Here is a 14,735-nt window from a genome sequence, read left to right on the forward strand (position 1 = left end):
AAATCTAATAATTAAAAAACGTCAAATTAATATTTATAGTGATTAATTTAAACATAAAACCTTTATTTAGGGGGTGTTTGGATAGGAAAAAAAAGGTGCTTATCGTTTATTCTCACAATAAGCTAATTTCTCCAGCTTATTTGGTTAAATAAGCTAATTTTAATAAGTATTCATCCCATGCTTATTGCTTATTCTCACCGCAAATAAGGAATAAACAATAAGCCAAAAATCTAATGCAGGTTATCTTATCTGTTTTCTAAGCACCGCCTCCATCCTGAACAATTGTCACAAACCCTAAACCCTGTACTAGGATATCAAAAGACGAAATCTATGGAGGACAGCTTCAAGGTTCGAGTTGATAGGGCATTCGGATCTCTCGAAGCTTCTTCTTCATCTACAATCAAATCAACATCGTCGTCCTTAAGCTCTCTCTGGTGCCTCACCGACGAAGAGATCAAGAGAAACGAATGGATTCAAGATAAAATCACCGTTCACAAAGACAAAGATGAAGAACACATCCACCGTCTCAAAACCCCCAAAATCTATTCTTCCTTTCTACAAGGCCTTCTTGCCGAACCCTCAACTTCTCATCAAGACCTGGAGTCTGACATTCAAGAGCTTGAGGACGAAGAAGACGAAGAACAACAGCCACCGCTGTCGAAACCGGACGATCATAGCAACGACGACTGGAATATTCGATCTTCCGTCGGCATGGACTGCACTCTCGACAACGAGGTATCGATATCACTTTCGTCTTCCTCCTTTTACAGTTATGTTATCAAATTTCTGTTTGTCATTACTCTTCTGAATGATTCCAATCCAATTTGGTTGTATTCAGGAAGAGGAAGATGGTTACGACAAGGTGGCATTAGGCAAGGAAGAATCTACAGATCGTTTTTACATGAGAGACGTGAACGATTATGAAGTCGAGATGGATTCCAACAATGAGCTTCCGGACTCGATCACCGATGTTATCAGGGATCCCCGAGCGAATCACATGGCTGCAAAACTCAGGCTTAAAGAAGACGAAGAATCTGCTAGAAAATTGGGGTTGCAGGTTTCCGAAAACAACGTACAAGAATCAACAACGACGGAGAATCAGATCTCTACACCTTTTGTTCCAGATTATGTACGTAATCCTTCAAAATACACACATTATACCTTTGATTCGATGGATGATGCTGATGAAGAAACAAATAGAAAAGCTTACATGGATTTTTTCAATTTGCTGAAGGGGTCTGGTGGTGGTGGTGACATGGAGATTGAAGATGTTTCCATGGGGTCTCAAACATCAATTGTGTTTACTCCAAGAAAGAAGAAGTTGAGTGATGATACGATGAAGAAAAGCAAGGTAGATGGAGGATACAAGAAAGTTGTTCCTGCTGGTATTGCTGGTGAGGATGTTGAAGACAGTGGGGGGGTTTGTGTGATGGATGAAGATGAGGCTGAAATGGCGATGAATAAGCAGAGAGGTGGTCGGAGGTATAGGACGAAGGCTAGTTCTGATGTTGAATGAGTTTGAGGTATACAGAGTGAATAGAAGTTATAATATGCTACTCTTGGAACTGAGATACAAATCCATTTTCTGCTATTTATGAATTATGAAAGTTGCAAGGATAAAAAAAATATTTAATTTATATTAAAGTTACATTTGATATTTTGATCATTAAGGTGTATTAATTTGTGTTCTGATGACACTCTTAAACCCTTAATGCAAAGTATAAAATAATGACAACCTCAAGTTTGTGCTTTTCCTTCTTGACATATCATTTTTTCACTTAGATTACAAAACTTGACAGAGGAGAACATAACAAAGTTTTCTAAATGTCACAAGAACAAAATATGATATTCACAAACAGACGAAGTCAAATGGGACAAATAGCAAAATCGATTCACAAGAGAAATTAGGAGGAATAAGGTAGCAGTGAATCGATTTGGTGGGTTTATTTTCGAAGTTATGAATTTGCATTAACAGCAACAAAAATAAACCTAACAACGTAATAAAGATTGTTTAGTATAAAAGAAGGGAAAATGATTTAAGAGGGTAACTATCTCTTATCCGTGTTCACATATTGACAACTTCTTTTTTTTTGTACATAATAAAACAACTAACTTGTTTTAACTGTTAAAATTACACTAATATTATCGGTTAATATATGTTTTAACCGGTAACTCAAAGGGAAAATGACTTAGGAGGGTAACTATCTCTTATTCGTGTTCACATATTGGCAATTTCTTATTTTTTTTACATAAGAAAACAATTAACTTGTTTTAACTGTGTAACATCCTAAAAATCATGAACAAAAAATTTGTTTTTAATTTAATACTAAAACCATAATTATCAAACCATTAATTTAATACCCCGGTATCGGGCCCCGTCCGGCATCAGGCCCCGTCTGGCATTGAACGCCACTCGGTATACAAATAGTGTCTCTCTTAGGCCCCGCACACTAAACACATGCAATCATATAACATGCTAACACATAAAGAAACATACTCTACCGTATCCATGTCCTAAGAAACATACTCTGCTAATAATGAGATAAGGAACTTCGTCCGTACTCAACTAGTTCCAGCCAGGGCTTTAGCAGTGCAAGGTGAGTCTCCTCACTGTGTGAATGGGTCTAAAGCCACAATGTCAGCCCATGTAGTCTATGTTATTCCAGACCAAGGTCCGATGTCGGGCGGGTGCCCGATGAATGTTTGCATGCTAAATTATACTTGTTGTCCGTGTGATACTTGTATGTGCCTGGTAAGGAGGTGAGTGTGGGCTAGGTCCCATATCTCATCACTAGCTGGGTACGGATGATGTTTCGTATCTCATTATTAGCAGAGTATGTTTCTTAGGACAGAGATATAGTAGAGTATGTTTCTTTATATGTAGCATGTTATATGATTGTATGTGTTTAGCGGGCGGGGCCCGGAGATAGACGGGGCCTAAGAGAAACAGACTTGTATACCGAGCGAGGCTCGATGCCAGGCGGGCCTGATGCCGGAGTATTAAATTAATGGTTTGACGACGATTATGGTTTTAGTATTAAATTAAAAACGAAACTTTTGGTCATGATTTTTGGGATGTTACACAGTTAAAACAAGTTAGTTGCTTTCTTATGCACAAAAAATAAGAAGTTGCCAACATGTGAATACGGATAAGAGGTAGTTACCATCCTAAGTTATTTTCCCTTTGAGTTATCAGTTAAAAGTGGTATTAACCGGTAATATTGATGTAATTTAAACAGTTAAAACAAGTTACTTGCTTTATTATGTACACAAAAGAGGAAGTTGTCAATATGTGAACACGGATAAAAGATAGTTACTCTCTTAAGTTATTTTCCCATAAAAGAATGGTGTACGGGGATTAGATTTGTTTTTGGGTTTTATTTGATTTTATATATCAGCCGAAACGAGAACAAGAATCACAAAGATTGAAAAATGGGTAGATTAGAAACCAGAATAAGAATAACAATAAATAAAGAGAAAATGACAAAATTAGCCAAATACACTGACTACCTTACAAATTTAGCCAAAAAAAATTAGAAATTGCAAAATTAGCCAGTGATTTCGTAGATGGAATAGCCCCATCTGTGATTTTGGCTTTCCATCTGTGAATGTACAAGTGCTTTTGTACATTCGCAGATGGAAAAGTCCATTTGCGATTTTTACTAGTCATCTGCAATTTTACACAGAAAATTCTATAAAACATTTTTTTCTTCATTTTTCATTCTTCAATACAGAAAAACTCTCTCTCGGGGAATCCTTTTGACGATTTTTTGAAGAAAATGAATGATTATTTAACCAATCCCGCAAATATGGTTAGATTTTAACTCTTTTTATGTTTTAATTAACATTTATTTAGTATATGTCTTTATTATTTAATTATTTATTGTATTAGTTAATGTAAAAAAAATGAAATTATATTGTTTGTGATAGGGTAATTTTGTTGTATTTGATAGTTTTAATATTTGTTATTAATAACTTTAAGTTTAAATGCTATTTTGTTAGTGATTGTATGAATGTACAAGTAAAGACTGCGTAGAGTGTGCATCGGGTGGTTATACATTTAGTAAAATGGTTAGAATATGTTCATTTTTTTAAGTTATTAGTTAAATAAATTGTTAGAATAATGTTTACAATATGTTTTGGTTTGTGGTTTAAGTTGATAAATTGATATTGTTGGATAAGGTGTCTAAGTCCATAACTATTTCTGGTATGTACTTGACCCAACCCGGCATGGTCCATTTGGGTTGCATGGCACCATGCAATTGGATAAACTAAATGAGAGAAATAACGCTTGGAGATTATTAATATATTATAAGTTCTAATATATTAATAATATTATTTGATTAGTTTGATCAAGAATTAATTTAGAATTAATTAAGTGATCAAAAGATAACTAATTAAATATATGGGTTGATTAAGTAAATCATCCATATCTTGTATAGTGGGCTAAAAGGCTCCATGGACCATCAAGTTGGGTTCCACCCATAGGATGCTCCATGGATGCTCCATGGGAGTTACAAACCCATGGGTCATGGAAATGAAGAGTCATGACACATTAGGGTTTAACCCTAGATGTGTCAACACTATATAAGGAATATGATCTCCTCCCAAATCGGTTACACTAAGTAATAAGGGGGCTTGGCCGATTTTGAAGAGTGTGTATTCTCTCATAAGTTCTTCCAAGAGCATTTGGTGTTGTGTGAAGCATTTGAGGCATCACCACTTGAGGTGCTAGGCTCACAAGGTTTCAAGGAACACAAGCAACAACAAGGTAAGTTATTCTATCTATACTTTATGTTAAATTGTTCCCCATGTATGCTAGATAGGATATAACCTTGGAATTCAACTTTGCATGACAAATTAGACAAACATAGATCCAAGGTTATTAGGGTTGCATGTACACTTAGGAAGTGTTAGAATGCTCAAAACCCATCAGTGGTATCAAAGCCTAGGCTTGTTTGTTCTTATTTGTGCTTAAAAGTTGAAAACAGAATCGGAAATTTGCTGTCTGCGATCGGACTCGTCGAGTCTATAGGGGGGACTCGTCGAGTCCATGTGTATCTTCAACCAACTCGGCGAGTCATGTTCATGCACTCGGCGAGTAGGGTCGAATGAGTGCAGAATTTCGATTCAGTTGCTGGAAAATGAATTAGAAACATTACCCTAAACTGTTTTAGTAAATATAAACTTGTTTTTGGTGGTGTAATGTTTTGCTAATTCATTTACAACAACTAGTTATCAAAATTACAAAGTTTTATGTAATTTTTGATTATGTTCATATTCATGTTCTTGTTCTTATGATGTTTTAGATGATCATAGGAATTATTTGTAACCTATTTGGTAGTTTAATTCTTAATCATAATGTGTTTTAATGGAGTCCATAACTTATCCTTAAGTTATGGAAAACCAAGAGTCACTTGAGTTAAAAACCATTAAGAAAACACAAGAGTTATAAAAATGAAGAGTCTTCATTTTATGACTCTATTAAACTCATAAGTTACAAGAAATGAAAAGTTTTGAAAGTTACAAAACTTGCCCTCAAGTTTTGGAACAAGTAAAGTTAAGTTAAAACTTTAGTTCCAACCCCTAGAATTTTAAAAGTTAAAATTCAACCCTTATACTTATATTATGATAATTTAATAATTATATATATATGTATAAGAACAAGTCGTCTTACCGCTAGTACGCCTCATTCACGAAGCCGGTCTATAAGGTGGGTATAAGGTTGTTGCCTATAAAATGGTGACTTAATGGGTGTATATTCTCACCCACCGCTTGCTTGACTGGTGGAGGGTCGTTAGCCGAACGGGTAAGACAAGGACTTATAAATTCTCATTCAAAGTATGATGAATATAATAAAGTAACTAAATGTTTATTAAATTCCCAATCTTAGTTACTTTAGGAAAAATGTGAATAAGGTGCTAATCCATGAAATTACACTTTACACTTTGTCAAAGTCGTTGGTGGAGCGTGTGTGGTTAACCGGCACACTAACTTGGACTTAACAAGGTAGGTAAAGGGTGACTTAAGGTTTATTATAGTATCGGTGGAGCGTGTGTGGTTTACCGGCACATCGATTGAGTGATAAACTTTAAAGGTACCAAGTGATTTGCATGGTTACTTCACACCTCGTTTTGTGATCCTCGGCATCCCAGTCACAAAACCTGGAGGGCACTCCCGAGATCGAAACATGCCTTTGAAAAAGTTCATTGGATCTCAAAGAATCTAGGAATTTCTAAAACCAATAAAAACTAAATATTTAATATTTCGGTTTTCGTGGTGGAAATTGGTGAATCGTCATTCACCTACCTTTCAAATATGGTATAGCTTAGATTACGGCATACCTCTTCTAAGTTATATTATATTGTGATTGGATCCTAGCCTTAATATTACATTTGGGTGTTTTATTAAGGACTCTCTTAAATCTAAACTAAACTTGTTCTTCTTTTCAGATGTCTTCAAACAATGCTTCTGGCTCGAATCCTAATGGCTCCTTTACTCTTATGAGTCTATGTGGGAAAGTCACCTTTGATGGATCCAACTTCAATAAGTGGATCAGAAACATCAGGATGATTACCCGCTACGAGGACAAAGAATATGTCCTTGACAAGGAGCTTAAGGAAATTGACGAGTCCACTGCAACTCCCCAGGAGATCGCTGACTTTCATACTCATGAAAGAGATGCAACCAAGGTGGCTTGCATCATGTTAGCCACCATGACAACTGAACTCCAAAAGTCTTATGAAGACTTCTACCCTTATGAAATGCACCAAGATTTGATGGAAAGATACCATCAAAGTGCACGACAAGAGAGGTAAGAAGTCATCTGCTCCATGATAACAACCATGATGAAGGACGGAGAGTCCGTCACGAGCCACATGCAGAAAATGCAAAGGTATGTGGATCGGTTGCTGAAGCTCAATGTGAACTTCCCTGAGGAGCTTGCAATAGATATCATTTTGCACTCCTTACCATCGTGCTATGATCAATTCCGCATGACATATCACATGAACAAGGAAGAGGTCACCCTCAGCAAACTTCAGGGACTTCTCAAGACCGCAGAAACAGGTCTTAAGGGGAAGTCGGTTGCTATCACTCCTACTCCAGAAACAACTCCGGTCTTGGCAATCGGGCAGAGTCGAGGGAGGAAGAGAAAGAGATCTTCAAAGGGTACCAAGGCTCGGACCCTTGATGGCTCTTCTTCAAGTGGAACCAAAAAAGGTTTCATTACTCCTTCTTTTGACCCAAAAGAGGCTGAATGCTTCTATTGCCACGAAAAAGCTCATTGGAAGCGGAACTGCCCAAAGTACCAGCAAGATGTAAAGGATGGGAAAGTCAAACCCAACCATGCAGGTATTTACACTATCATTTCTAATAACTCACCCCATTCGAAATCTTGGGTCCTTGATACAGGTTGCGGAATTCATATTTGTTGTGACTTGCAGGGACTAGGAAGAAGTGAGAATGTGGAGCAAGGAAGAATAAACTTAATCATGGGGAATAGGAAAGTTACACCTGTCACCAAGATTGGAGTTTATACTTTATCGCTAAGTAGTGGGTTAAATTTAGATTTGAATAAATGTTGTTATTCGCCAGAAATGGCAAGAAATACTATTTCCTTTCATGCATTGTACAAACAAGGTTTCACCTTTTCGTTTGATAATGAAGTTGGTTCGATTAATGCTTTCTTTAATAATGTACTTTATTTTAAAGCATTACCTTGTGATGGTGTGTATGAAGCTATATCTATTGTAGATAACTTAGGAAATAATGTCTTTTGTATTGATTCTACTAATAATAATAACTTGGATAAAGCATCGTTATGGCATTGTCGTCTTGGACATATAAGCAAGAAACGCATAGGCCAACTCCAAAAGGATGGAATCTTGGAGTCGTTTGACCTAAAGTCAAATGATAGTTGCGAATCATGCTTACTTGGAAAAATGACAAAGTCACCCTTCACAGGCTCATGTGAAAGGGGTGAAGGTTTGTTGGACCTTATACACATGGATGTGTGTGGACCATTCAAACATGCCACAAGAGATGCTAATCGTTATTATTTGACTTTTACCGATGATTACAGTAGATATGGATATGTCTACTTAATCAAGCATAAGTCAGAGACTTTCGAGAAGTTTAAGGAATTTAAACAGGAAGTCGAGAATCAATTGGGCAGGAACATTAAGATGCTTCGATCCGATCGAGGTGGTGAGTATCTTAGTTCAGAGTTCCTCGACTATCTAAAGGAATGTGGGATTGTCTCACAATTGACACCTCCCAGGACATCGCAGTTGAATGGTGTGGCTGAGAGGCGTAATCGAACCTTGTTGGACATGGTTCGTTCCATGATGAGTCGAGCTTCGCTACCAATCTCATTCTGGGGGTATGCCTTAGAGACTGCCGCCCATATCCTCAATCTAGTCCCTACAAAGAAAGTTGCCAAAACTCCTCACGAGATGTGGACTGGTAAAGTACCTAAACTAGACCACATCAAGATTTGGGGCTGCGAGGCTTTCGTGAGACGCGAGACTCATGATAAGCTCGAACCCCGAAGCAAGAGGTGTATTTTCATCGGCTACCCACAGCATTCCTTTGGTTACCTCTTCTACAGACCTAGTGACAACGTGGTCTTTGTAGCAAGAAGAGGAGTCTTTCGAGAGAGAGAGTTTACAAGCCAAGGAGACAGTGGGAGGCAAGTTGATCTTGAAGAAATTCAAGAGTCAAGTGGTGAAGGAACTTCAAACTCTAGCCCTCAACTTGAGGAGGTAACTCCTGTTGAGCCAATTGACGAATCTGTACCTCTGAGACGTTCCACGAGAGTTAGGAGTGCACCTGAGCATTACTATGGATTCCATATTACTGCAGAAGGTGAGACACTTATTAGTGATGAGACACTAGTAAGTCATGATGACCCTAACAGCTACGAGGAAGCCATGGCGGGCCCCGAGTCTGCTAAATGGAAAGAGGCTATGGATAGCGAGATACAATCCATGTATGACAATCAAGTTTGGAACTTGGTTGAGAATGTACCAGGTCGAAAGACTGTAGGGTGCAAATGGGTCTTCAAAAAGAAGACCGACATGGATGGTAAAGTACACACTTATAAGGCTAGGCTGGTTGCAAAGGGCTTCTCTCAAATCCCTGGAGTGGACTATGATGAGACCTTTTCTCCGGTAGCCAAGATTAAGTCTATTCGGGTTCTGTTAGCCATAGCCGCATTTCATGACTATGAAATTTGGCAAATGGATGTCAAAACCTCTTTCCTTAATGGGAAGTTGGCTGAAGATGTTTACATGAGTCAGCCAGAGGGTTTTGTCAGTAACGAGTACCCTAATAGAGTGTGTAAGCTTGAGAAATCCATTTATGGATTAAAGCAAGCACCTCGCAGATGGAATCTTTGCTTTAATGAAAAGGTCAAGGAATTTGGCTTTTCTAGGAGTGAAGATGAATCTTGTGTATATGTCAAGGCTAGTGGGAGTATAGTTAGCTTTTTGGTATTGTATGTGGATGACATACTACTCATAGGAAACGACATTCCAACCTTGCAGGAAGTAAAGTCCTGGCTTGGAAAGTGTTTCGCTATGAAGGACCTTGGTGAACCTACCTATATTTTGGGGATAAGAATCTTGAGAGATCGGAGTAAAAGACTAATTGGACTTAGTCAAAGTACCTACTTGGAGAAGGTTCTGAAGAGATTCAGAATGCAAGACTCCAAGAAAGGAGAGTTGCCCATCCAGAGTAGCGCCAAGCTGAGTAAGACACAAAGCCCTAGCACTGAGGCTGAGATAGCAGAAATGAGTCGATTACCTTATGCTTCGGCTGTAGGTTCGATCATGTATGCTATGACGTGTACTCGACCTGATGTAGCCTTTGCCTTGAGCATGGTTAGCAGGTTTCAGGGGAATCCTGGCAAGGCACACTGGACTGCGGTAAAGAATATTCTCAAGTACCTACGAAGGACTAAGGACTGGGTCCTTACCCTCGGTGGAAGTGATGACTTGAGAGTTGTAGGGTATCGTGATGCTAGCTTCCAGACTGATAGGGATAACTTCCGCTCTCAGTCGGGCTGGGTCTTTACCCTAAATGGAGGAGCAATTTCTTGGAAGAGTTCCAAGCAAGAGACAGTGGCTGATTCTACTTGTGAATCAGAGTATATTGCAGCTAGCGAAGCGGCAAAGGAGGCGTTATGGCTGAGGAACTTCATTGGAGACCTTGGAGTTGTACCAGCTATTAAAGAGCCGATGGAAATTTTCTGTGATAGTGAAAGTGCTGTTGCCTTAGCCAAGGAACCAAGGGATCACGGGAGATCCAGACACATCGACAGAAAATACCATTTCATCAGACATCGGATCGAAGAAGGACTCCTCGTGGCAAAGAGGGTATCATCGGATGAGAACCCAGCAGATCCCCTCACGAAGGGACTGACTCGGGTTAAGCATCTCCAGCATGCTCGGAGCATAGGGCTGAAGGATGATATTAGATTTAGTAGTTAGATAATCTTGAAATTTGTAAAGTGTAATTGACATTTGATGATGAATAAAAGTGTTTATTTATGAGTAAAGTGTTGCTATCTCTTGTCGATCGTTTACTATATTTCTTTTGCATGTTTTGACTTCCAGAATAATTTTGTTTGGTATAACATATTATTCAAACCTCCACAGTCGGTCATATGTCGGAAGTAGGTATGAATCAAGACTGTCATGTTTGATTGTAGAGGTCTGGGACAAGGCTACAACAATCATGAGTGCTCATAAGTTTTGAGCATTGGACTCAACCCACGCTCACTGGAATCACTTCATGGAATTCTATCTCGAGTGATCGTGAGATGGTAATATCATATAAATCTTTAAACCTAGAGATATGATTTGTTACTTACGAGTTGGTTATGCATTGATTGTACGAAAAACGCATTGGTAACTCGATGTTATAAAATCGTGCTCTTATGTGTAATTCAATAAGTAGTAGAACAAACATATGAGTCGAAGTTTATCTGTTCCTTCTTGGATTAGAAGCTGATATCTGGGCCCCTCGATGATTTTGTTTTGACCTATGTACCGGGCCCGGTCAGAACTAGATTGATGTGTTCAATAAAGTTCTTTGTCAAACAAATCGGAAATCGGGAAACAAATGTTGGACAATAAGTAAGACATTGTTCCATGTATTTGTCCGACTGATATCTAGAACGGAGGATTATATGATCACTTATCTTAAATGGCGTACCATCATCTTCTCAAGTTTCGAGAAACCTTGTAAAGAGCTACGATTGCCGATCGGTTCCTGAAATCATACTTGCAGTAATAGTTACTAGACTTATCCAAGTGGGAGACTGTTGGATAAGGTGTCTAAGTCCATAACTATTTCTGGTATGTACTTGACCCGACCCGGCATGGTCCATTTGGGTTGCATGGCACCATGCAATTAGATAAACTAAATGAGAGAAATAACGCTTGGAGATTATTAATATATTATAAGTTCTAATATATTAATAATATTATTTGATTAGTTTGATCAAGAATTAATTTAGAATTAATTAAGTGATCAAAAGATAACTAATTAAATATATGGGTTGATTAAGTAAATCATCCATATCTTGTATAGTGGGCTAAAAGGCTCCATGGACCATCAAGTTGGGTTCCACCCATAGGATGCTCCATGGATGCTCCATGGGAGTTACAAACCCATGGGTCATGGAAATGAAGAGTCATGACACATTAGGGTTTAACCCTAGATGTGTCAACACTATATAAGGAATATGATCTCCTCCCAAATCGGTTACACTAAGTAATAAGGGGGCTTGGCCGATTTTGAAGAGTGTGTATTCTCTCATAAGTTCTTCCAAGAGCATTTGGTGTTGTGTGAAGCATTTGAGGCATCACCACTTGAGGTGCTAGGCTCACAAGGTTTCAAGGAACACAAGCAACAACAAGGTAAGTTATTCTATCTATACTTTATGTTAAATTGTTCCCCATGTATGCTAGATAGGATATAACATTGGAATTCAACTTTGCATGACAAATTAGACAAACATAGATCCAAGGTTATTAGGGTTGCATATACACTTAGGAAGTGTTAGAATGCTCAAAACCCATCAGATATAGCATGGTTAGATAATGTTATTTGACGTTTGTATAGTTGTTATATAACTTGAAAAATTGTATATTCTCATCGTGTAATTGTTTTTATAAATTGAAAAATGGCTAAATTACAGTATGTATACAATTGTCGTTTGTATATATATTTGTCGTATAAGTTGAAAAATTGTATATATTTGTTGTTAAAGTATAAAAAAATTTATAGTATGGTTAGAAAATTTTATAATATGTTTACAATAATCGTTTTAGTAGAAAAGATGTTATAGTATGTTTAGAAAATGTTATTTTATATAATATGAAAATTAAAAATTGTTTGTATATTTGTCGTATAATTTGGAAAATTGTTAATTTAGTTGTCGTTTTAGTTGAAAAATTGTTTGTTTATATTGTTAGAAAATGTTATTTTATATAATTAGAAAGATAAAAATTGTTTGTATATTTGTCGTATAACTTGGAAAATTGTTTATATATTTGACGTGTAAGTTGAAAATTTGTTATAGTATGTGTATGTTATTGTTTTTTAGCGTAAATATATAAATTATTTGTTAAATATTTGTATTTGCATTGTTATTACTGTTTATGTTATTATTGCACTTAATAATCATATATTTTAAAATGAAATATTTATTTAGTTGTCTAATATGTTATTGTGTTTTGTGTAGCATGATTATAATAATTTCAATGTGAAAGTAATTGTAAACTTAAAAGGATCGGGGTATAATATAATGTGAAAGTAATTGTAAACTTAAAAGGATCAAGGTATAATATATGAGAAATATTTGAAGTGTTAGATGGTGTTAGGCGCGATATATTTAGAGATACCGTATTTGGTTACTTGTTGGACATCCCTCGTTTACAAAGGGACGGATTGCTGTTCCACAAAATGTTCGTTAATCAGATACGGTCGGACGTTGTTTTATCTCCAGATGGAATAAAACGATTATATTTTAGAGTAGGCGATACGAAAAATGGTATATGGGCTGGAAGAGTTTTGTTTGATAACCAACTTCAATTTTGGGAAGTATCCAAAAAACATCGGGAAAAAAGTGTCAGAAAAAATAGTTACTAGTAAAAAAAGATGTTTATTGCGTGAGCAGCTATTTCTGAACTATACAAATAGTTCGGTGAAAATCGGCGACCTGAAAAGTTTTATTTTAAATCAACCATTCTTGAAAGTTGACAACGCCGATGTAGTTAGAATATGTTTGATATACATTTTGTGTAAAAGTTTTTTGAGAAAAGAAATAAATGATCGGGTGTCACAAGATTGGTCTTTTTTTTTTTTTTTTGGCTGAGAATTTGGATGTCTGGAACATGTATTTTTTTGTTTACTTTGAAAGTTTTATATTATTAATGTTAATTTATATTATAACTATTTTTTTTTTGTTTTGTTAGTTTTGCTTGTGTTAGCTATCTTTGAGATTTTACATATGATGACCTTGAGGATACATGGAATAAGATAAATAAATATTTATCACTTCCTGAGCGTCGTCAAACTTTAAAATACTTCGTCTCAGGATTTACGGCTCCAATTAAGGTATAAAAATTTACTTATATTTAAATGGTTTTATTGCTATGTTTGTTATTTTAATTATAACTTTATTACTATAATTGTAAAAATTGTAGATATGGATATATGAGATGCTTCCGGCTGTTCGTGCATGTGGATTGTATTGAGAAAAAACAAAGACATGTCTCGGATGAAACGATGGAGTGGGACAAAAAAATTGAAATGGGTTGATGTGAACAATATTTTTTCAAAGATACAGGTTTATAAATATTTTTTTTATTATTAATAAACTTCATTATTATACTTTTATATGCATTTTTAATATGTTCATTTTTTAGAAGGGACAACCACCAAGACAAAACATGTTACCGAGTGATGGTGAGATGATATCTTGTTATTATATGTCATTTCAAGAGTATGTATATGGTGATCGGAAATCAGTTCCATCCCGGAGACAAGACGAATTTTCGTCTAGTATGTCGTCTAGTGGTCGCTCTCATGGTAAAGGTAGAGGCAGTAGGAAACACAACCTAGTGGAGGTATTGAAACGGCTACATGCACTGGAGCAGCATGTGTTTATGAACCGAGAACCTAGAGAGGTTTTTGTTGAAGAAGTGAATAATGAAGATTTATGGAATAACATCAGTTTTGAGGAGTCTGCAGTATTCCAAACAAAATTTGATGAACGGATTAGTTACACGCTACATTGTTTATTTTATTTTATTAACATATATGAATATTTGTGTTCATATTTTATATTTGAAAATGTAGGTTGTACAAGATGAAGTGATCAATAAAAATAATACAACTAAAATTTTTGGTGATATTAAAGATAACAAGGTTGTTATAGATATTACATTTACGATTTTATTGATCAATTTTTAATGTGTCTTTCGTTAATACGTATAATGTGTTATTTTTAATGTAGGAGTTGGAGAAGAGGAATAACAATGCGGGGAACAAATTTGATGATAATATGTTTGATGTAAATGATTATAATGAAGCTAAAGAGGTTCATAAACTTACATTTATTTTAATTTTGTTTTTAGTAGATTGAAACATTTTTTTAATTAGAGATTATTGCTTATTAAATTAGGTGTCGGAGGAATATGAAGTAATAATTACGGGAAATG

General features: G+C 36.2%; 1 protein-coding gene across 2 annotated transcripts; it reads left to right on the forward strand.

The window, feature by feature from the left end:
* The first annotated feature begins 248 nt into the window (after positions 1-248).
* On the forward strand, positions 249-1,666 carry LOC145037355 (midasin-like protein). 2 transcript variants are annotated; one of them, XM_078985999.1, is made up of 3 exons: positions 250-735; positions 839-1,129; positions 1,235-1,666. In XM_078985999.1, exons 1-3 carry the CDS (start codon positions 331-333, stop codon positions 1,514-1,516), a joined length of 978 nt encoding a protein of 325 aa, XP_078842125.1. In that variant the 5' UTR covers positions 250-330; the 3' UTR covers positions 1,517-1,666. The 2 variants fall into 2 exon arrangements, with proteins under 2 accessions (XP_078842124.1, XP_078842125.1); XM_078985998.1 differs by having other exon boundaries at positions 249-735; positions 839-1,666.
* The last annotated feature ends 13,069 nt before the right edge of the window (positions 1,667-14,735 follow it).

Source organism: Lactuca saligna, chromosome 3 (genome assembly GCF_052625555.1).
Source record: "Lactuca saligna cultivar CGN05327 chromosome 3, ASM5262555v1, whole genome shotgun sequence".
In the NCBI taxonomy this organism is placed as follows: domain Eukaryota; kingdom Viridiplantae; phylum Streptophyta; class Magnoliopsida; order Asterales; family Asteraceae; genus Lactuca; species Lactuca saligna.

Coding starts and splice junctions, on each gene's coding strand:
- LOC145037355 (XM_078985998.1), top strand. CDS start 331: ATGGAGGACAGCTTCAAGGTTCGAGTTGATAGGGCATTCGGATCTCTC. Junction 736..838: donor ACTGCACTCTCGACAACGAG/GTATCGATATCA, acceptor GGTTGTATTCAG/GAAGAGGAAGATGGTTACGA.